The 25,207-nt window shown below is 44.1% G+C and overlaps 1 protein-coding gene across 2 annotated transcripts in view; it reads left to right on the plus strand.

Annotated features, from left to right (window-relative positions):
• DGKB (diacylglycerol kinase beta) overlaps window positions 1–25,207 on the plus strand; it is a 784,212-nt gene that overhangs the window by 237,307 nt on the left and 521,698 nt on the right. For both annotated transcript variants that reach the window (XM_089654572.1, XM_089654573.1), the window contains 2 exons: window positions 8,746–8,795; window positions 10,580–10,654. In XM_089654572.1, the coding sequence (XP_089510698.1) occupies window positions 8,746–8,795; window positions 10,580–10,654 (125 nt within the window). The remainder of the gene's footprint in view (window positions 1–8,745; window positions 8,796–10,579; window positions 10,655–25,207) is intronic.

Consider the following 25,207-nt stretch of genomic DNA (forward strand, 5'->3'; position numbering starts at 1 on the left):
GTAAAAGGAGGGAAGGACGATTGTGCAGCCATTCCTGATCTGGACCATGGCAGGACACAGGTCCTCATCATAAACCTATATTGATGAGGACCAGGAGCAGTGATTGTGGGGGTCTGAAGAGAGTTCCCTTTAAAAATAGGGGCTCCCCCCCCCCCACACACACACACAAATTAGGGGTACATAGAAAAAAGAAACTGACTGTCTGGGATACCAAATGCAGGTGTCCAGCAGCAAGGTTGACCAGATCTCTGTAGCTACATCTAGGGAACTGAAACCAGACTGTGTATAGTAATGTAAGTGTCTTATTAGTGAAACAAAACACATCCAAATACCAGCATACACAATACACAGCAAATGTGACCGAAAACCTAACAAGCAACCTACGTGACCCCAAACCCAAGAAGCAACCTATGTGACCCCAAACCTAACAAGCAACCTACGTGACCCCAAACCTAACAAGCAACCTACGTGACCCCAAACCTAACAAGCAACCTACGTGACCCCAAACCTAACTAGCAACCTACGTGATCCCAAACCTAACTAACAACCTACGTGAGCCCAAACCTAATAAGCAACCTACGTGACCCCAAACCTAAAAAGCAACCTACGTGACCCCAAACCTAACAAGCAACCTATGTGACCCCAAACCTAACAAGCAACCTACGTGACCCCAAACCTAACTAGCAACCTACGTGATCCCAAACCTAACTAACAACCTACGTGAGCCCAAACCCAATAAGCAACCTACGTGACCCCAAACCTAACAAGCAACCTACGTGACCCCAAACCTAACAAGCAACCTATGTGACCCCAAACCTAACAAGCAACCTACGTGACCCGAAACCTAACAAGCAACCTATGTGACCCCAAACCTAACAAGCAACCTACGTGACCCCAAACCTAACAAGCAACCTACGTGACCCCAAACCTAACTAGCAACCTACGTGATCCCAAACCTAACTAACAACCTACGTGAGCCCAAACCCAATAAGCAACCTACGTGACCCCAAACCTAACAAGCAACCTACGTGAGCCCAAACCTTACTAGCAACCTACATGACCCTAAACCCAACAAGCAACCTACGTGAGCCCAAACCTAACTAGCAACCTACGTGACCCCAAACCTAACAAGCAACCTACGTGACCCCAAACCTAACAAGCAACCTACGTGAGCCCAACCCCAACAAGCAACCTACGTGACCCCAAACCCAACAAGCAACCTACGTGACCTTAAACCTAACAAGCAACCTATGTGACCCCAAACCTAACAAGCAACCTACGTGACCCCAAACCTAACAAGCAACCTATGTGACCCCAAACCTAACTAGCAACCTACGTGATCCCAAACCTAACTAACAACCTACGTGAGCCCAAACCCAACCAGCAACCTACGTGACCCCAAACCTAACAAGCAACCTACGTGACCCCAAACCTAACAAGCAACCTACGTGACCCCAAACCTAACAAGCAACCTACGTGACCCCAAACCTAACTAGCAACCTACGTGATCCCAAACCTAACTAACAACCTACGTGAGCCCAAACCCAACAAGCAACCTACGTGACCCCAAACCTAACAAGCAACCTACGTCAGCCCAAACCTTACTAGCAACCTACGTGACCCTAAACCCAACAAGCAACCTACGTGAGCCCAAACCTAACTAGCAACCTACGTGACCCTAAACCCAACAAGCAACCTACGTGACCCCAAACCTAACAAACAACATACGTGACCCCAAACCTAACAAGCAACCTACGTGACCCCAAACCTAACAAGTAACCTACGTGACCCCAAACCCAACAAGCAACCTGCGTGACCCCAAACCCAACAAGCAACCTATGTGACCCCAAACCTAACTAGCAACCTACGTGACCCCAAACCTAACAAGCAACCTACGTGACTCCAAACCTAACTAGCAACCTACGTGACCCCAAACCTAACAAGCAACCTAGGTAACCCCAAACCTAACAGGCAACCTATGTGATCACAAACATAACAAGCAACCTATGTGATCCCAAACCTAACTAGCAAACCAACTATATTAGAATATATGCAAATAAAAGGGGAGCATTGATAAACAGGGTAAACTGGAGGTGCATGAAACAGTCAGTCAGGGGGAACCAGGATTGGGATCAGGTAAAAAGGGAGCAGATATGAGGCAGCAGGGTACAGAAAGCAGAGCAGGAGCAAGATCAGATAGGAATTAGACTCAGGATAACTCAGCAAGTATGAATCTGGCTATCAGACAAAACACTGAAGCAAGAGGTAATAGTTGAAAAGGGACTAAATACCCTTCCAAAAGCCAGCATCAGAAGGAGACTGTATACTGGGATCTGCTGGCTGCTGAAAGACACTCGCTGGTGGAGACCGGAACTACAATCTTGTGCTCTGAGAACCACAGTGCCACCAGCAGGTGATCCAGATCTTGAGATTGACATACTTTCATGATTTTCCCCACCTCTGCTTTGTTATTTTGCATATGTAACACCTTGCTATTGTTCAGGCTGCAGGATGTCAAAAGAGACACAAGGTCATCTTTAGTGAAACTAACTTTAGTGAAAAGCTTTATGGATTTTGCAGGCTGCACCGCAGGACTTTGTTAGAAGGCAGCAAATTAGGGGACTACATTGCCCAGAGGAGCCGGCGTGTGGGCAGAGGCAAATAAATGTATAAGCCCGGGAACCCAGGGAGGAGGAAGTGAGCAGAGAGAAAGGTGGAATGAGGGGGTATTGAAGGCCGTGCAGAACACCAGAGGACTGGACCAGGCTTCAGGGAAAAAGAAAGTAGTGAGAACGGGAGGAATAGCTGACCACTGACATCGCCAAAGAGTCTGGAGAGTGGCCTGGTCACCCGGAGACCCAGGTGGGTTGCTGTCACAAACAAACTCTGCAAGAGGAACTGCAGGACCACTGGGAGCCCTTATCTACAGACTGACCGCAAGAGACCCTAGTAATGCCACAGATGGGGTGAAAGAGTCCCATTCTCCATCCAGTTAAGCTATCCCTGACATTCTTTTGAACCAGCCATCCTCTATCTAGTTACTGACATTGTTCACAAGTTACACAGACTGAGGCCTAGTTCACCCGGCCTATCAGCAAACATATTTCCAGCATTATCCAGTCATCAGAGCCAACTGCAGTGTCTGCCCTCTACGGACCAAGCCACACTACTGATTCTATTGTATTTGGTCTACTTTTCATCAAGGGGCACTGTCCATTGCTGCCATTTTCTATGGTGGCCTATAGAGACCACAAATTTTGGAAAAAAAAGTGTGTTTTTCTTTGTTTCTGTTATAAAATTTAGCAGATAAGTAATTTATCTTCATAAATTGTAATCAAAATTTATACTGCTACATTTCTTTGGTAAAAATAACCCAAATCAGTGCATATTATTTGGTCTGTGTGAATGTTATAGAATCTACAAGCTATGGTACCAGTCGTTGAAAATTGATCACACCTAATCACACCTGATCTCATTTTGTGAGGCCCTAACATGCCAGGACAGTACAAATACCTCCCAAATTACCCCTTTTTGGAAAGTAGACCATCTGAGGTATTTAGTAAGAGTTATGGCAAGTTTTTTGAAGTTGTAATATTTTTCCACAATTTTTTGGAAAATGAAGAATTTAAATAAAAATATTTTTTTTTCCCATGAACATTTCATGTTAACAAGTTATTTTTCACACATGGTATAGGCATACTTGCAACTACACCCCAAAACACATTTTGCTACTCCTCCTGGCTATGGCGATACCACATGTGTGGGATTTTTCACAGCCTAGCCACACAGAGGCCCAGCATCCAAGGAGAACCTTCAGGCGTTATCCACTTCAAGACCAGGCTGCCTTCTGACACTTTTTGTTTACAAGTAAAAATCAGTATTTTTTTCTAGAACTTAGAACCCCCAAACATTAGATATTGTTTAGCAGAGGACCTAGAGAATAAAATGGTGTGTTTTGCAAATTTTTATGTCACATGGTATTTGAGCAGAGGTTTTTCAAATGCAATTTTACACAATAATGCAAAAATACACTTTAATATATTTCGATGCACACAAACACAATATAATATCCAATTTGTTTGTGAAATATAAAATATGGTATTGCGCCGAGTAAATAGATACCAAACATGTCACGGTTTAAAATTGTGAAATTGTGAAATGGCACCAAACTTCAGTATTTAAAAATCTCCATAGACAATGCTTTATAAGCCTTTACAGGTTACCAGTTTAGATTTACAGAGGACGCCTGGTGCTAGAATTATTGCTCTTACTCTGCCAATATCTCACATGTGTAGTGCGATCACCATTTACATATACATACGGGACCAACGCATGCATTCGCCTTTGCACACGAGCACAGGGGGGAGGAAAGGGTGTGCTTCAAATTTTTTAAATTCGTTTATTGATGGGACACTCGTACACTGAAATATGTTTTTGTGCACTTGTACACTGTGACAAATGTTGATCGCCCACCAGCGGCACCTACAGATGTTGCAATGGAACACTATTGCAGATGTTTTGTGCACTGGTATACTGTGACAGATGTTTGGACATTAGTACACTGTGAAAGATGTTCAGATGTTGATGTTACATTGGCACAGATGTTGATGTGACACTCGGACAGGGACAGATAGTGCTTGGTGTACTGTGTGGGAATGGCTGCAATCGGTGTGTGTGAACACTAACATCATCAGCAATGCAGAGAGCTGTCATGGGATGCAGCATCCCACTCCCCCCCCCCCATTCCCCGCACTGAGCTCAGTTACATAGTTAGTCTGGCTGAAAAAAGACAAAAGTCCATCCAGTTCAACCATAGGAAAAAAAAAAGTTATATTCCTATACCCACAGCTGATCCGGAGGAAGGCAAAAAAAGCCCAGCAAAGCATGATCCAAATTCCTTCCTGATCCCCCGAGACGCAATCGGATATTCCCTGTATCAACTTTACCTATAAATGTTATATCCAGTTATATTCTGTGTATCTAAGAAAGAATCCAGGACTTTCCTACAGCAATCCACTAAGCTGGCCACAACCAACTCTTGAGGGAGTCTATTCCACATTTTCACAGCTCTCACTGTTAAGAAACCTTTCTGTGTTTGGAGATTAAATTTCTTTTCCTCCAGATGTAAAGAGTGCCCCCTTGTCCTCTGTGATGACCTCAGGGTGAATAGCTCAGTGGGACGCTCTGACACAAAGACACATGTCTCTGTTTACACTGAGTGATGACTGTGATTGGACACAGCCATCACGTGATTGGAAGGGCCAATCGCTGCGTCCATGTCCCGATCTGTGAAGTGCTGTGTCCAAGGGACACAACCATCACAGGATCGCGCTGCATGACCCTGAGGCAGCGCAAGGCACACGTTCTGACAGGCTGTTTAGGGACATCCACTCAGAATGGGAAAGCTCCCACCTGGCAGTTTATGTGCAGTGAAACGAAAAATGAATGAGTGCGCTGTACACTAAACCAATCAAACACAATAACTAAACACAATATATAAAAAATAAACCATAAATGAATATGTGCATATACTAATTGTGAAAAAAATATATCTAAAGTTCTAAAAAGTTCATGTACATATTGTGAATAAGCAAAATAAATCCCAAATCCAATGTGAAAGTGCTGTGTGATCTCCAATCCCAGAGGACACCAGTTTTGGAGAAACACGTCGGCCAGAGCTTTCTGTGACGTCACCACGTTCCAGCCGGTGGTTTGACACCACAGGAATTTTGAATCTGTATACTGCCTTTATGCACCTTATCTATGTAAGTGCAATATTTTACTGAATACATTTTTTGAGTTTTATTGGGTTGCACTATGAAGTCTCTTCTGTTTTAAACCCTTCCTTACACTGTATGGAGAGCGGTTCGATGTGAGGAATTCGTTTGATTGAGCCCTCAGCCGTCCATCCATCTCCTTTGATATTGCTAGCATGGGTGTCAGTTTGGAATCTGAACACCATCTGCTCGTTTGATCTCTTGATTGGAGATCAATGTGTCTGGTAAAAGGCTGATCTGTCTGTTGTGGCAAGCACTTGTGGACACCATAGCACTTTGTTGGAAGATTTTTCAGCACACAGCACTTTCACATTGGATTTGGGACTTTTTTTGCTTATTCATAATGTACATGGACTTTTTAGGAATCTATGTCCTCAGTCCCTTTCTCTGTCCCAAAAGTGAGGCATCAGGGGTATGTTTGGACCCCTGATATTTCACCAAAGCTCCCCAATGGGGCTTTTACAAAATTGTAAAAAAGGTCAAAAAATCAATATTGTATAAAAAAATACGATAATTAAAAGTAATAAAGAAATAAACTAATTAAATTTAAAAAAAACACAGTGGACACAGTCCACTGCCCTACTGGCACAAACCACTGCTCTGCTGACACCGTTCATGTTTTAATACATTTTAAAATGTTTGTTTACATTAATTTATAAGAATGTGTGTATCTGTTTATGTGTACGTGTGTGTATATATGTGTATATATATATATATATATATATATATATATATATATATATATGTACAGTTGTGCTCAAAAGTTTGCATCCCCTGGCAGAAATTGTGAAATTTTGGCATTGATATTGAAAATATGACTAATCATGCCACAAAATGCTCTTTTATTGAACAATGATGATCATATGAAGCCATTTATTATCAGATAGTTGTTTGGCTCCTTTTTAAATCATAATGACAACAGAAATCCCCCAAATGGCCCGGATCAGAAGTTTCCCTCCCCTGGAATGTTTGGCCTTGGTACAGACACACAAGGTGACACACACGGGTTACAATGCCAATTAGAGGTTAATGTCCCACATCTGTGGCTTTTTAAATTGCAATTAGTGTCAGTGTATAAATAGTCACTGAGTTTGTTAGCTCATACATGGAAGCACCGACTAGGCTAGATACTGAGCCATGGGGATCAGAAAAGAACTGTCAAAAGTCCTGCGTAACAAGGTAATGGAACTTTATAAAGATGGAAAAGGACATAAAAAGATGTCCAAAGCCTTGAATATGCCAGTCAGTACTGTTAAATCACCTATTAAGAAGTGAAAAGTTTGGGGATCTCTTGATACCAAGCCAAGGTCAGGTCGACCAAGAAAGATTGCAGCCACAACTGACAGAAGAATTGTCCGGGATTCAAAGAAAAACCCCACAGGCAACCTCAAAAAAAAAATACAGGTTGCTCTGGAAAAAGATGGTGTGGTTGTTTTTAAGGAGTACAATATGGTGATACTTGAACAAAAATGGGCTGTTTGGTCGAGGTGCCAGAAAGAAGCCTTTACTGCATCAATGATATTATTCAATCAATCAGCCAAGCATTCAGTTAATCTGTTAACTATTAGCCGCCCGGCCTATGGCCGAATGGCGGCCTGCAAAATCCCTTAGCGTTCCGGGTGGATGCCATATGGCGTCCTCCTGAGCATGCGCAGTTTGCGCGCCTGCAGAGCCGCGCAGCGGCACGATCTGTCACTGGCCGTGTACCTCGGACATGGCCAATGACAGATCTGAGTACCGGCCCCCGTTGCCAATACCATGTGACCTGCTGTGACCAATCACAGCTGGTCATATGACAGTTGTATACAATGGATGGCTTCATTCATGCCATCCATTGTATACTAGTGTGTCTAGCTGTGAATGGTCACGGCGATCACATGCACAAGCTGGGCTAATCACAGCCCAGCTGTGTCATGTGATTAGCTGTGGCCAAATCACAGCTAAGCACAAAAAAAACCCTGAATGAATCGATGTCATTCAGGTAAATGCTTGCTTATAGCAAAGTAATTCTTTGCTATAAGCAAATTGTGTAAAAAAAAAAAAAAAAAATACTGATCACTTCCCCAAAGTAGTACAATGTTACTATGGTAACATTGTACTACTTTGGTCATAGTGAAATATGAAAACAAAATCGTAAAAAAAAAAGAAAAAACTGTAATAAAAATTAAAAATAAAGTTTTTTAAAAAATTAAAAAAATTATATATTTTTTTTTCATACTGTCACCAGTCAGTGTCCCTGATCACCGCCATGCCAGTTATATGATGATGCTGTACTGCACTGGTGAAAGTATGTAAAAAAAAATAGTGAAAATAATTTTTTTAATTTTTTCATTTTCCGAAAAATTTAAAAAAACTCGCCATTCCTCTTATGAAGTACGTCGGACTGTCTACTCTGCAAAAAGGGGTCATTTGGGGGATATCTGTACTATTCTGACATTCTTGGACCTCAAGAAATTAGATTGGCTGTCAGTACTTCAGGATTGATCAATATTCAGATCTATACCATAGTTTGTGAACTCTATAACTTTCCTACAAACTAAATAATACATCCTAATTTGGGTTATTTTCACCAAAGACATGTAGCAGAATACATCTCCGCCTAAATTTATGAAGAACAATTATTTATTTGCAAACGTTTATAACAGAAACAAAGAAAAACATGTTTTTTTTTTTAATTTTCGGCCTTTTTTTGTTAATTTAGCAAAAAATAAAAATCCCAGTGGTGATTAAATACCACCAAAAGAAAGCTCTAGTTGTGTGAAGAAAATGATAAAGTTTTAGTTTGGATACAATGTTGTATGACCGCGCAATTGTCATTCAAAGTGTGAGAGCGCTGAAACCTGAAAATTGGCCTGGGCAGGAAGGGGGTAAAAGTGCCCGGTATGGAAGAGGTTAATGAAAGAATTATATATATATATATTTGTAAGGTAATATTTTATAACTTTTTGTCATTATTTTTTTTTTTTAGTTATGTTTCGACTTTATGACACAGATGGGAATGGCTACCTTGACAGTACGGTAAGTGTCCAAAATTACAGTTTGAGTTCACTTTTTAATATAATGCCAAAAAATTACAAATCCAGCACCATTCCTGCTAATCTCATTTGAAGCTTCTGAATAGTATACTAGATTAAAAAAACTAGAACTATGGACAACATAAAAAAAAAAATGACATATGTGATCCCTAGAGAGGGAATAATATACTCAAATTGGTGATGGGAACTTTTAGACTTTCAGGTGTAGTCAGAAGAAGGAAAACTGATTTTTCTGTTTTTAACATAAATCTGTAGAAATAGGTTTCTATAATTAACCCAACCGTCATAATAGTCAGTTGTCAGTATACAGCTCACCACCACTGGGAGACTGATGGTTACAGGGGTTGGGCAAAATTCTGGAAACACCAGGTAAAAGAACAAAATCGTTACCTAATATGGTGTTGGGTCGCCTTTGTCATAAATCTTTCCAGTTCTCACAGAGATGCCAGAGGGGGAAAACGAGCCCGAGCCTTGTTCTCCAAAACTGACCATAGTGGCTTTATGATATTGAGGTTGGATGACTGCTGCTCCCAGGGAAGGTGCGAGACTTCATCTGCATGCTCATCAAACCACATTTTGACACCAGCTGTGTGAATCGGAGCATTATCATCTTGGTAAATGGCGCTATCTTCGGAAACAATGTCTGCACCATGGGGAGCACATGGTCAGCCAAAATATGTACATAGTCTCTGGCAGTGACTCTACCTTTCGAGGTGATAATGGGGCCTGCAGAATACCAGGATATGGCTGCCCAAACCATGATTTACCGTCAGCACAAGACAGTCCTGGACATAAGCTTGGGATGGTGTTTGCCACACGTAAAAACTATTCCCAAGCAGATGCGGTTGGGAACAGTGTGAACCTCGATTCTTTGGACCATTTTATAGTCTTCAATTGATTGATAGGCCACAATTTATGGGTGTTGCACCACTCTCTCCTCTTCTGAGCAATTAATATCACTCACTGGTGGTTTGGTAATTGCAGCTCGTCCATGAATCTTTTGCCTCCGCACAGTTTATGTGGACACAGGCTTTGAAAGACTGAGATTGAGCTCTGCAATCACTTTTGCAGCAGTTGTTTTCTCATTGCAGGTCACAATCCCACGCAATGTCCTTTTGTCTCTTTGGCCAGTTGACCATGTATACCGTGCTTATGCTTATCAGACCAGAAACTGTATATGCCGCCATAAACTTTGATACTGAACCTTGCAACACAGAAAATAAATTGGCAACTTCAGTCACAGAGGCACCAGCTAAGCGGAACCAACAATTTGCCCTCTTTGAAGCTCAGTAAGCTCTGCCATGACTCCATATTATTAGCAGTGCACGCAGTGAATGAGGAAAGTGAGGCTTCCCACCTGTTAGTTTGGTGTCTCATCACACAGCGGAAGCTATAGAATGTTACATCACTTCCACTTTCAACTCCAAACATGTCACTTTCACACCTGCAAATCATGTACTGTTTCCATATTTTTGTCCAACCCCTGTATGCTAACCTGAGTATCTACAGCATCCCTGTTATTGGGGCTCCTTCTATCGGGTCCGAAGACGATATGTAGTTTTTTATTTTCAGCCTGAAAAAAACAATTTCTTATTGGTTGCTTTCATTGCTTTTTAGAATGCGCTTTGACATAAAACTCTGCGATCTGTTAAATTAATATTTTAATGAAGTTGATAAAGCTAAATATTTTGTCGCAATATTTTATTGTATTAGCAATATTTTAATTTCTATTTTCTGTTTTTATTTTATTTTTTGTTTGTTTTGCAGGAGTTGGAATGTATAATCTCCCAGATGATGCATGTGGCTGAATATTTGGAATGGGACATCACCGAGCTTAGCCCTGTAAGTGATAAAATCCTTCTTTCCATATTCCCAGATTTTCCGTACTCCCAGATTTGTTCTTTCAATGGTTTCCATACTGGTTTCCTAGCTTTTGGGTGTGTGTGCTGTCATCTACTAAGGAGAACTCTCAATTACAGGCTTACCTTGGTTTTACGCCTCGGTTAACGTAATTTTTGGTTTACGAATGAAAATCCATTGAAAATAATACCTTTACGAATTTTTTTTCGCAATACGAAGCAAGTTTCCCCAGGATGCATAGCGCTGGCCCCGTGCCTTTAAAGTGCACTTTATAAAGAGTTTTGAACAGATAAGACTTTTTTTTTAACTTTTTTCTGACCTCAGGAACGGATTAATTGGTTTTCAATGCATTTCCAAATTTTTTTCACAATACGAAGCAAGTTTTCCCAGGATACATTGATCCGGGGAGGTTTATAGTGCCGGTCCTGTGCCTTTAAAGTGCACTTTACAAAGAGTTTTGAACAGATAAGACTTTTTTTTTTTTCTTTTTTCTGACCTCCGGAATGGTTTAATTGGTTTTCAATGCACATCTTTGGAGGGAGTTGAAACTCCGTGTTGCTCAGTGACAGCCCCGAAACCTGACGGATCTAAAGGAGATCTGTGTGGAGGAGTGGGCCAAAATCCCTGTTGCAGTGTGTGCAAACCTGGCCAAGAACTACGTCAACCTGGTCAAACTACATTTGACCTCTGTAATTGCAAACAAAGGCTTCTGTACCAAATATTAACACTGATTTTCTCAGGTGTTCAAATACTTCTGTTCAGCAGTGCAAGACAAATACATTCTTTAAAAATCATACAATGTGATTTCCTGAATTTGTTTTTTTAAATTCTGTCTCTCAGAGTGGGAATGCACCTACAATGTGAATTTCAGACCCCTCCATGATTTCTAAGTGGGAGAACTTCCAAAATCGCAGGGGGTTCAAATACTTCTGTTCCTCACTGTATGTGGGCAGCACAGTAGCTAAATGGTTAGCACTTCCGCCTGGCAGTACTGGGGTCATTGGTTCAAATCCCAACCACGGTACCACCTGCCTGGAGTTTGCATGTTCTCCCTGTGCCTGCATGGGTTTCCTCCAGGTACTCCAGTTTCCTCCCACACTCCAAAGACATGCTGGTAGGTGAATTGGCTCCTGCCTAAATTGTTCCTAGTATGTGTATGTATGAATGTGAGTTAGGGACCTTAGATTGTACACCCCTTGAGGGTTAGGGACTGATGTGAATGTATAATATATATGTAAAGCGTTGTGTAAATTGACAGCACTATATAAGTACCTGTAATAAATAAATGTGTTACTCCAGCATCAACAGGTTAAAGCCAAAACCTTTTTTTTTTTTTGTTTTCAGTTTTGAATAGGGAAGGAAACCCTTCTTCAGTTTTTAGCTGTCTGTGTCCCTTTTGGGAGATTTTTCTGCACTTTCTGCCCTGGGGCACAGCAGGAAATCCCCTGGCCATACATAGATTGAAATTCAGCTGGTTCAGTAGGGACTCCCTGCACTTCTGGGAGTATAAACCTCCTGGGTTCCCTGTAACTCTGACAAGTTCATCCTACTGACCTCCATGTCATTACTCTCTCCTCTGAACCGTTGCAGACTTTTGTATGTATTTTATTTGATTTTTGTTACTATTCATGTGTAAACCTATTTTTGTACCTGTTTTTTATACCTTTTTTTACCTTTAATACTGTATATAAATGCAATTATTTTTATTTTATTTTAATGTTTTACTATTCCTATGCACTGTAAATGTATGTATTTTTTGTATGTATCCTTTTTTTCTCCCTTTTGCTCATTTTGTGCATTCCTTATTGTAGCGTTACATTAAAAATTCACATACATTTATTTCCGCTGCCTCCAGGTGTGGCGTGCTCTAAGGGTGAAATTTGTTAACAGTCATCCAGTCCTCCCTTCCCTGTCTCCGTTAGACGTATTGCATGGGGGTGAACCCCACAAATTGATTCCTACGTTGTACAAAACCCTATTCACCCCCTCAAACCTAGCTTATGTCATTACAGCAGAAGTCTAGTTAGAATTGTTTTTATCACCAGGCAGTGGGGCTGTGCTCCCAATGAATGGATCAGCTGCTCGTTTTTTCTAAGGGTGAGGACAAAGCTTTTACTTGTAACCCATTGAAATGTTATTACTTGCAGTACATTAAGATGGACATTAGATGGCAGTGGCCTGCCATTCGGGGTCACTTACATGGACAAAACAGCCCTCTGGAACTTGTATGCCGAATATGAAAGACTCAGCTGGTGAGCAGGACAGTCAGGGACTTTAGCGTGTGGGCGGGGGCATATAAATATCAAAGCCTGAGAGATTGGCCTGGAGAATGCAGGGAGAGGCTGAAGGAGAAGAAGGTGTGCTGACGGCTGAAGTGTTGAACTAGGCCACGGAGCCAGGGTTGGAGAGAGAGGAAGAGCGGAAAGAGCCTACTGCCATGCTGACAGCAGGAGACCAGACGGGACACCAAGTCTGAACCAGAGAGGCCATGGACAGAACCCGCAGGGAAAGACGGACCAGTACAATCTGCCAGACTACTTTGATTGGCTGAGAGATACCCATGCACCCGCTAACCAAGTGAATACTGACAGTTTGCCACCTCAGCTATCTACCTACACATAGTTGTCAACAATACATATAGTTGCCTCAGTTTGTGGCCTAGTTCTCCCAGCTGCCGTCATTGGGATACATTTGCATTACAGTTTATCATGCAAGCTGACCGCAGGACATACAGTTGCCTGCCAGGATACAGCAGTGCCAACTGAAACAACACGTTTTCCCTTTTTCAACTAAGCAGGATCCCTACTACTGTTCATTTTGCCTTGATATTCAGAAAGGGAGATTTGCTTTGTCCAGAGACACTATTGCTAATTGTTGCTATTCATTACCTCAAGCCTGCTCTATGTTTAGTGCTTTAAAGGGGACCCAAATCCTTAGCAACCCTCAAGGGGGTAGTGCTACATGTGGGGCTCATCTGGGATATCCCTTTCCAGAGATTCTGTGAAGCCCAGAAAGAAAGTATGGAACCATCTGAGATCATTGCCTGGTGCCAAGAGGAGACTGGGAACCCAGGGCGGTGTGTGGTGGTGACGGAACAACAGGTCGAGCAGTTGTTAGAACATAAAGGTCTCATCATCAGTATCAGAAGTAATCTAGATGCACCAAACATATTGATGTTGACTGAGAGATCCCATTTTTGCTTGAGTATACATCTGTCTGCAACAATAATGGCACAATTGTTCCGATCTGGTGCTACTGATTCAAGTGGAGAATGTTAATGGAAAAGTACCTCTGAGCCAGAGTCGTTCACTTCTGCTAATACTGTAGGAGGCATATTTGCCCACACATTTTATTCCCCCATTAATGTCTTTAATCCTCTCCCCTCCAACTCCAAAACAAAGTTCAGGGCCTACTCTTTGTTGGTTATGTGTTAGAGAAGACACTGCTAGTGATGAGGCAGAATTCAGACTTTACTTGTGTGGCTTAAGTTGCAAACATACAGAGCACATTTCAGCAATGTATAATAGTGATGGCAGACATGTTACTTCCTGAAGGTAGAGAGAAGAAGGAGGAAGAGGGAGAATCAACAAGTCTTACACATATGCACAACTAGTGACCTTAGTGTACAGCGCCATCTACTGGTCAAGTGATATTAACACAGAAATAATATATACAGTACATTATGGTACATGCTGTTGCATTCCCAACACTCTCCACTAGAGATGAGCGAATCGAACTTGGCGAAGTGGAATTCGTTTTGAAGATTAGGAAAAAATCCGAAAATTAGCAGACTTCGGATGCGCGAATCGAAATTTTCCAAAAATGGCGGCGACATGTGTGGCGACGGAGCGGGGATCTCTGGGAAGGCGCACAGACAAGGCGCGCTGACCCATAATGCATTCATTTATGACATGTGATCGCATTAGCCAATCAGCAGCCAGCCAGCCAGCACTGTGTAATGGTGGAGCTATAAATCGCGGCCATCTTACAATTCTCCATTAGCCTCCGGTCATTCAAGAGAGACAGACCTCTCTGTATTAGGGACAGAGTTAGGGCCACAGAGACTTTAGGGACACAGAATCGTTACTTAGGGACACAGAATTGTTACTCAGGGACACAGAACTGTTACTCAGGGACAAAGAATTGTTACTCAGGGACAGACACAGAATTGTTACTGAGGGACACAGAATTGTTACTGAGGGACACAGAATTGCTACTGAGGGACACAGAATTGTTACTGAGGGACACAGAATTGTTACTCAGGGACACAGAACTGTTACTCAGGGACACAGAATTGTTACTCAGGGACACAGAACTGTTACTCAGGGACACAGAATTGTTACTCAGGGACAGACACAGAGTTGTTACTGAGGGACACAGAATTGTTACTGAGGGACACAGAATTGTGACTCAGGGACAGACACAGAATTGTTACTGAGGGACACAGAATTGTTACTGAGGGACACAGAATTGTTACTCAGGGACACAGAATTGTTACTCAGGGACACAGAACTGTTACTCAGGGACACAGAATTGTTACTCAGGGACAGACACAGAATTGTTACTGAGGGACACAGAATTGTTACTGAGCGACACAGAATTGTTACTGAGGGACACAGAATTGTTACTCAGGGACAGACACAGAATTGTTACTGAGGGACACAGAATTGTTACTGAGGGACACAGATTTGTTACTGAGGGACACAGAATTGTTACTCAGGGACACAGAAATGTTACTCAGGGACACATAATTGTTACTCAGGGACACAGAATTGTTACTCAGGGACACAGAACTGTTACTCAGGGACACAGAATTGTTACTCAGGGACAGACACAGAATTGTTACTGAGGGACACAGAATTGTTACTGAGGGACACAGAATTGTTACTGAGGGACACAGAATTGTTACTCAGGGACACAGAATTGTTACTCAGGGACAGACACAGAATTGTTACTCAGGGACACAGAATTGTTACTCAGGGACAGACACAGAATTGTTACTCAGGGACACAGAATTGTTACTCAGGGACACAGAATTGTTACTGAGGGACACAGAATTGTTACTCAGGGACACAGAATTGTTACTCAGGGACACAGAACTGTTACTCGGGGACACAGAATTGTTACTCAGGGACAGACACAGAATTGTTACTGAGGGACACAGAATTGTTACTCAGGGACACAGAATTGTTACTCAGGGACACAGAACTGTTACTCAGGGACACAGAATTGTTACTCAGGGACACAGAACTGTTACTCAGGGACACAGAATTGTTACTCAGGGACAGACACAGAATTGTTACTGAGGGACACAGATTTGTTACTGAGGGACACAGAATTGTTACTCAGGGACAGACACAGAATTGTTACTAAGGGACACATAATTGTTACTGAGGGACACAGAATTGTTACTCAGGGACACAGAATTGTTACTCAGGGACACAGAATTGTTACTCAGGGACAGACACAGAATTGTTACTGAGGGACACAGAATTGTTACTGAGGGACACAGAATTGTTACTGAGGGACACAGAATTGTTACTCAGGGACAAAGAATTGTTACTGAGGGACACAGAATTGTTACTCAGGGACACAGAATTGTTACTCAGGGACACAGAATTGTTACTCAGGGACACAGAACTGTTACTCAGGGACACAGAATTGTTACTCAGGGACACAGAACTGTTACTCAGGGACACAGAATTGTTACTCAGGGACAGACACAGAATTGTTACTGAGGGACACAGAATTGTTACTGAGGGACACAGAATTGTTACTGAGGGACACAGAATTGTTACTCAGGGACACAGAATTGTTACTGAGGGACACAGAATTGTTACTCAGGGACACAGAATTGTTACTCAGGGACACAGAACTGTTACTCAGGGACACAGAATTGTTACTCAGGGACAGACACATAATTGTTACTGAGGGACACATAATTGTTACTGAGGGACACAGAATTGTTACTGAGGGACACAGAATTGTTACTGAGGGACACAGAATTGTTACTGAGGGACACAGAACTGTTACTCAGGGACACAGAATTGTTACTCAGGGACACAGAACTGTTACTCAGGGACACAGAATTGTTACTCAGGGACAGACACAGAATTGTTACTGAGGGACACAGAATTGTTACTGAGGGACACAGAATTGTTACTCAGGGACAGACACAGAATTGTTACTGAGGGACACAGAATTGTTACTCAGGGACACAGAACTGTTACTCAGGGACACAGAATTGTTACTCAGGGACAGACACAGAATTGTTACTGAGGGACACAGATTTGTTACTGAGGGACACAGAATTGTTACTCAGGGACACAGAATTGTTACTCAGAGACACAGAATTGTTACTCAGGGACACAGAACTGTTACTCAGGGACACAGAATTGTTACTCAGGGACACAGAACTGTTACTCAGGGACACAGAATTGTTACTCAGGGACAGACGCAGAATTGTTACTGAGGGACACAGAATTGTTACTGAGGGACACAGAATTGTTACTGAGGGACACAGAATTGTTACTCAGGGACACAGAATTGTTACTCAGGGACACAGAATTGTTACTCAGGGACAGACACAGAATTGTTACTCAGGGACACAGAATTGTTACTCAGGGACAGACACAGAATTGTTACTCAGGGACACAGAATTGTTACTCAGGGACAGACACAGAATTGTTACTCAGGGACACAGAATTGTTACTCAGGGACACAGAATTGTTACTCAGGGACAGACACAGAATTGTTACTGAGGGACACAGAATTGTTACTGAGGGACACAGAATTGTTACTGAGGGACACAGAATTGTTACTCAGGGACACAGAATTGTTACTCAGGGACACAGAACTGTTACTCAGGGACACAGAATTGTTACTCAGGGACAGACACAGAATTGTTACTGAGGGACACAGAATTGTTACTGAGCGACACAGAATTGTTACTGAGGGACACAGAATTGTTACTCAGGGACAGACACAGAATTGTTACTGAGGGACACAGAATTGTTACTGAGGGACACAGATTTGTTACTGAGGGACACAGAATTGTTACTCAGGGACACAGAACTGTTACTCAGGGACACATAATTGTTACTCAGGGACACAGAATTGTTACTCAGGGACACAGAACTGTTACTCAGGGACACAGAATTGTTACTCAGGGACAGACACAGAATTGTTACTGAGGGACACAGAATTGTTACTGAGGGACACAGAATTGTTACTCAGGGACAGACACAGAATTGTTACTGAGGGACACAGAATTGTTACTGAGGGACACAGAATTGTTACTGAGGGACACAGAATTGTTACTGAGGGACACAGAATTGTTACTCAGGGACACAGAACTGTTACTCAGGGACACAGAATTGTTACTCAGGGACACAGAACTGTTACTCAGTGACACAGAATTGTTACTCAGGGACAGTCACAGAATTGTTACTGAGGGACACAGAATTGTTACTGAGGGACACAGAATTGTTACTCAGGGACACAGAATTGTTACTCAGGGACACAGAACTGTTACTCAGGGACACAGAATTGTTACTCAGGGACAGACACAGAATTGTTACTGAGGGACACAGAATTGTTACTGAGGGACACAGAATTGTTACTCAGGGACACAGAACTGTTACTCAGGGACACAGAATTGTTACTCAGGGACACAGAACTGTTACTCAGGGACACAGAATTGTTACTCAGGGACAGACACAGAATTGTTACTGAGGGACACAGATTTGTTACTGAGGGACACAGAATTGTTACTCAGGGACAGACACAGAATTGTTACTAAGGGACACATAATTGTTACTGAGGGACACAGAATTGTTACTCAGGGACACAGAATTGTTACTCAGGGACACAGAATTGTTACTCAGGGACAGACACAGAATTGTTACTGAGGGACACAGAATTGTTACTGAGGGACACAGAATTGTTACTGAGGGACACAGAATTGTTACTCAGGGACAAAGAATTGTTACTGAGGGACACAGAATTGTTACTCAGGGACACAGAATTGTTACTCAGGGACACAGAATTGTTACTCAGGGACACAGAACTGTTACTCAGGGACACAGAATTGTTACTCAGGGACACAGAACTGTTACTCAGGGACACAGAATTGTTACTCAGGGACAGACACAGAATTGTTACTGAGGGACACAGAATTGTTACTGAGGGACACAGAATTGTTACTGAGGGACACAGAATTGTTACTCAGGGACTCAGAATTGTTACTGAGGGACACAGAATTGTTACTCAGGGACACAGAATTGTTGCTCAGGGACACAGAACTGTTACTCAGGGACACAGAACTGTTACTCAGGGACACAGAATTGTTACTCAGGGACAGACACATAATTGTTACTGAGGGACACATAATTGTTACTGAGGGACACAGAATTGTTACTGAGGGACACAGAATTGTTACTGAGGGACACAGAACTGTTACTCAGGGACACAGAATTGTTACTCAGGGACACAGAACTGTTACTCAGGGACACAGAATTGTTACTCAGGGAGAGACACAGAATTGTTACTGAGGGACACAGAATTGTTACTGAGGGACACAGAATTGTTACTGAGGGACACAGAATTGTTACTCAGGGACAGACACAGAATTGTTACTGAGGGACACAGAATTGTTACTCAGGGACACAGAACTGTTACTCAGGGACACAGAATTGTTACTCAGGGACAGACACAGAATGTTACTGAGGGACACAGAATTGTTACTGAGGGACACAGAATTGTTACTCAGGGACACAGAATTGTTACTCAGAGACACAGAATTGTTACTCAGGGACACAGAACTGTTACTCAGGGACACAGAATTGTTACTCAGGGACACAGAACTGTTACTCAGGGACACAGAATTGTTACTCAGGGACAGACACAGAATTGTTACTGAGGGACACAGAATTGTTACTGAGGGACACAGAATTGTTACTGAGGGACACAGAATTGTTACTCAGGGACACAGAATTGTTACTCAGGGACACAGAATTGTTACTCAGGGACAGACACAGAATTGTTACTCAGGGACACAGAATTGTTACTCAGGGACAGACACAGAATTGTTACTCAGGGACACAGAATTGTTACTCATGGACACAGAATTGTTACTCAGGGACACAGAATCGTTACTCAGGGACACAGAATTGTTACTCAGGGACACAGAATTGTTACTGAGGGACACAGAATTGTTACGTTATTTTTGGGGTGCTTATAGAATTAAAGAGTATGTCAGACAACACGCAGAGGAGTGGCAGAGGAGGCAATGTTTCAGGAGCGAGCAGACGTGGCAGCAGAGGAAGGGGTCGAGGCAGCACTAGTCGCAGCCAGAGGCCAGTGCTCCCGGTGTCATCCAGCGGTCGTGTCTCCACCGACAACCCTGCCGTCATCGATTGGTTGGCTCGGTCATCTTCCTCTTCCCAGGTCACCTCTGACACTAACAGCCAACGGTCGGTGGGTACGTCAGACACAACCGTTAGTTGGCATGGCCCGGGAGCAAGCCCACTGAAATCACGTGTCCTCTACCTGCCCCTGTCCTTTGGTGTTCCCTCACCAAGCGAAGTATCGCATGCTGTGGGCTCAGCCCCACTGTACAGTGAGGAAGAGCTAACAGAGGGCGGTCAGGAACGGGGGGAGACATCCGCCTCTTCAGCAGCCAGGCGAAGAAGTACTGGCGAGGAGAGTGGCTCGGTAGCCGGTCTAGAGACAGGTCTGTCTCCTGACCCACACGCAGCCGAGGGGGCTAGTAGTGAGGCGGAGACCCTAATTGATGATGATGAGGCTGATCACACTTGGCAGCCTCGTCGTCATCAGGCTATTGCTTCCGCATCATCAGGAGAAGAGGGTGCCAGCTTGGCAGCGAGCAAAACAGTCGGTGGGTTGCCCAGGAGGCAGCAGGGTTGCAGCAGTGTCAGTGGAGGCAAACGGCCACGGAGTAGAGCACCAGCTCCACTGCTGGTGGGTTCCATTTTGTCATAGGGTGCTGGCAGATTATGGGCCTCCCATTGCTGCTGCCAGGCCCGTAATCTGCCATGGGCCCCCGCACTGGCTCCTCATGCTGCTGCCAGGCCCGTAATCTGCCATGGGCCCCTGTACCGCCTCCTCATGCTGCTGCCAGGTCCAGAGTGTGTCATGGGTCCCTGTACGGCCTCCCATTGCTGCTGTCTCCATCGCCACACTCTGCCATGTGCCACTTTCAGGTCTCCTCACACTGCTGGTGGGTTCCATTTTGTCATAGGGTGCTGGCAGATTACGGGCCTCCCATTGCTGCTGCCAGGCCCGTAATCTGCCATGGGCCCCTGTACCGCCTCCTCATGCTGCTGCCAGGTCCAGAGTGTGTCATGGGTCCCTGTACGGCCTCCCATTGCTGCTGTCTCCATCGCCACACTCTGCCATGTGCCACTTTCAGGTCTCCTCACACTGCTGGTGGGTTCCATTTTGTCATAGGGTGCTGGCAGATTACGGGCCTCCCATTGCTGCTGCCAGGCCCGTAATCTGCCATGGGCCCCCGTACCGACTCCTCATGCTGCTGCCAGGCCCGTAATCTGTCATGGGCCCCTGTACCGCTTCCTCATGCTGTTGCCAGGTCCAGAGTGTGTCATGGGTCCCTGTACGGCCTCCCATTGCTGCTGTCTCCATCGCCACACTCTGCCATGTGCCACTTTCAGGTCTCCTCACACTGCTGGTGGGTTCCATTTTGTCATAGGGTGCTGGCAGATTACGGGCCTCCCATTGCTTCTGCCAGGCCCGTAATCTGCCATGGGCCCCTGTACCGCCTCCTCATGCTGCTGCCAGGTCCAGAGTGTCTCATGGGTCCCTGTACGGCCTCCCATTGCTGCTGTCTCCATCGCCACACTCTGCCATGTGCCACTTTCAGGTCTCCTCACACTGCTGGTGGGTTCCATTTTGTCATAGGGTGCTGGCAGATTACGGGCCTCCCATTGCTGCTGCCAGGCCCGTAATCTGCCATGGGCCCCTGTACCGCCTCCTCATGCTGCTGCCAGGTCCAGAGTGTCTCATGGGTCCCTGTACGGCCTCCCATTGCTGCTGTCTCCATCGCCACACTCTGCCATGTGCCACTTTCAGGTCTCCTCACACTGCTGGTGGGTTCCATTTTGTCATAGGGTGCTGGCAGATTACGGGCCTCCCATTGCTGCTGCCAGGCCCGTAATCTGCCATGGGCCCCTGTACCGCCTCCTCATGCTGCTGCCAGGTCCAGAGTGTCTCATGGGTCCCTGTACAGCCTCCCATTGCTGCTGTCTCCATCGCCACACTCTGCCATGTGCCACTTTCAGGTCTCCTCACACTGCTGGTGGGTTCCATTTTGTCATAGGGTGCTGGCAGATTACGGGCCTCCCATTGCTGCTGCCAGGCCCGTAATCTGCCATGGGCCCCTGTACCGCCTCCTCATGCTGCTGCCAGGTCCAGAGTGTGTCATGGGTCCCTGTACAGCCTCCCATTGCTGCTGTCTCCATCGCCACACTCTGCCATGTGCCACTTTCAGGTCTCCTCACACTGCTGGTGGGTTCCATTTTGTCATAGGGTGCTGGCAGATTACGGGCCTCCCATTGCTGCTGCCAGGCCCGTAATCTGCCATGGGCCCCTGTACCGCCTCCTCATGCTGCTGCCAGGTCCAGAGTGTCTCATGGGTCCCTGTACGGCCTCCCATTGCTGCTGTCTCCATCGCCACACTCTGCCATGTGCCACTTTCAGGTCTCCTCACACTGCTGGTGGGTTCCATTTTGTCATAGGGTGCTGTATGGCCTCTCATTGCTGCTGCCTCCACCGCCACACTGTGGCTCCACACTCTGGTTTTGGCCCCGTGACTGCCCAAATGAGTGAAGTGTGCGGTGATTCTAAGATCGACGGCACTCATCTGCATGTCATACTGACTGACAGTATTATTTCTCTTCCCCAGCAGACTCCAAGGGCATTTAAATTAAAGGTACAGTGTTCTGCAGTAATATAAAGGCTCTCTGAAGCCTAGAAACACCCTTTTTATAAGTTAAATTCGCAGCGAATATATTCGCATCGAATCGAATTTATTCCTCGAATTCGCCGAATCAGCCGAATCGAATTTTTGAATACTTCGCTCATCTCTACTCTCCACCACTCAACACCCCCTGGTCCACCAAAACCCTTCAGAAAAGCCCTAAAAAAGGCTAATGAATAATAATCATACCAGGAGCCATGACAACTACAAAAATAAATACAAAAACTACTACAATAATAGCAATAAAAATAAAAAATACAGCAACAACAAAAACCAGCATCATACTGTATACAGAGGTCATGACCAAAGGGATAAGATTCCTGATTCTACACATACATATATATCCCCTAAAGTAACATCCTTTACCACCATACCTTCAATACCCTCCAATGAGCTTTCATTACCATCCCATGATAGTTGTACTGCCATCTTGCTATCTTGGCTACCTCTCACCCAATCCCAAGTGAGGGTACCATACACCCTGCGACCCACACTACAAATATGACAGTCCCTTCTGATTATTGCTCATCTACTAATCCTGTAGAGGTCAGTCCATCCTTAACACCACCAGGCACCTCCATCGGAGAAGTTATCTTAGACCCTACGCCTTCAGGTCCTGCAGTCTCTTTTTTTAGGGCCAAGCCTCCTCAGCCACATACCTTCCAAAAGAAAACATGTAGGAGAGGAAGCAAAGCAAGAGATAACAAACATAAGCCCACATCATAGGAAACTACATTTACAGTAAAGATAGTAAATCTTTCTTCATATTCATTGTCCTCAGATGAACACACCCTATTGAGTCGAGGTTTATCCATCGCTCCCACAACTTCCCCTACTCCATTTCAACTTTTTATAGGTCTCAACAAGTTATACGGAATCTATAACATTGAAACACTTTTACAGTATACAATCTGCCAAAAATACTTCCCAGTCTATAGAGTATTCCAGTTTGCCCACATATCCCATTACCGAGAACGCCACGGCCCTGGACATACTGTATTTGAGGAATTATACCTTGAGGGCTCTAGCCCCTTAGACACTGCAGGTGACTATATGCTGCTATACACACAGCATATACTTAGTTCCCCTCCTGTGATACATATGTCTTTACATCCCAAATCAATCTTTTATCCTACACAATCCAAGGAACCCTGTATAGAGGCATTCTACAGGGTGGTATATGCTGATTTTTTACACATGTGCAACAATGCATGCAAATCCAAATCGAACACACATAACCTTACTTTGCCAGAACGACAAGCGCTACAGAGACTGACTACCAATATGGATATAGTCATTAAGCCTGCAGACAAAGGTGGACGCATAGTCATATTGAACAGGACTTATTACATTACTGAAGCATTATGCCTACTATCTGACAATAACACCTATACCGGATTACAAGGAGACCAACTACCGCCATTTATTATTGAAGCCAAAACTTTGGTTGGTAAGGCAAACACTGATAAAATCATCTCCCATATGGAAGCTTCCTTTTATAACACGCCTTACTTATATTTTCTTCCCAAAATACATAAAAACACTACCCATCCCCCGGGTAGAGCCATAGTGGCTGCTGCAAACAGCATCACTAGTGGTTTCTCACTATATGTTGACACCTTCCTCCAGCCACTGGCTCAGAGTCTACAATCATACATTAGGGATGGTAGCCATCTGCTAGAAAAACTCACTTCCTACTCCTGGGAACCAACATATACATGGGTTTCTTTAGATGTGCAATCCCTGTGCACCTCTATACCCCATGACGTGGGTTTAAGAGCAATACAACATTTCTTGTCTGAAGATTCCAGCTCCAACCCAGGACACGTTCAATTTATCATAAATGCCACTTTGTTTTGCCTTACTCATAATTACATTCAATGGCGACTATTATCTCCAAATCCAGGGGACAGCCATGGACGCCTATTTTAGGCCCTCCTATGTCAACTTAACTATGGGACACTGTGAATCATGCTATATCTGGTATAATAACCCCAACGCATTACACTAAAATAGGACAAGACTGCCCATGAGTGTCTTAAACCCTTACGTGAAGTATTTGGGTGAGTTGAGTACTGTACAGAGTTGACCTGTCTATTTGAGCACACCTATCAATGAAAAGGAGAGAAACTGTCTGACTATGTTCAAAGGTTGGACAAGATTCTGCACCAGGTAGTCATTAAAGGATGGGTGAAGGCAGAATGTACTAGCAAGGCTCTATGGACCCAAGTACAGAGAGGGAGTTTGGCCTTCAAGATTCCCCACTGTCTGAGCAATGGAAGAAGAGAGCTAGAGATAGACTGACGAACTGGAAGAGAGTGTTTACTCAGAATGATTATGATGTTGGGTGCGCAAAAAGTGCACAAAGCGAATTCGACTCAAGAAGGATAAGCCTTTCCGGGAGAGGGCCCGACGAATGCCTTTAGGGGACCTAGAAGATTTGAGAGAGCAATTATCCGAGCTAAAGAAGGCCTGGATCATTCGGGAGTCAAGGAATCCCTATGCCTCTCCCACTGTAG

The sequence above is a fragment of the Staurois parvus genome, unplaced genomic scaffold (assembly GCF_062004578.1).
Source record: "Staurois parvus isolate SC_StPar_1 unplaced genomic scaffold, SC_StPar_1.0 ptg000779l, whole genome shotgun sequence".
NCBI classification, from domain to species: Eukaryota; Metazoa; Chordata; class Amphibia; order Anura; family Ranidae; genus Staurois; species Staurois parvus.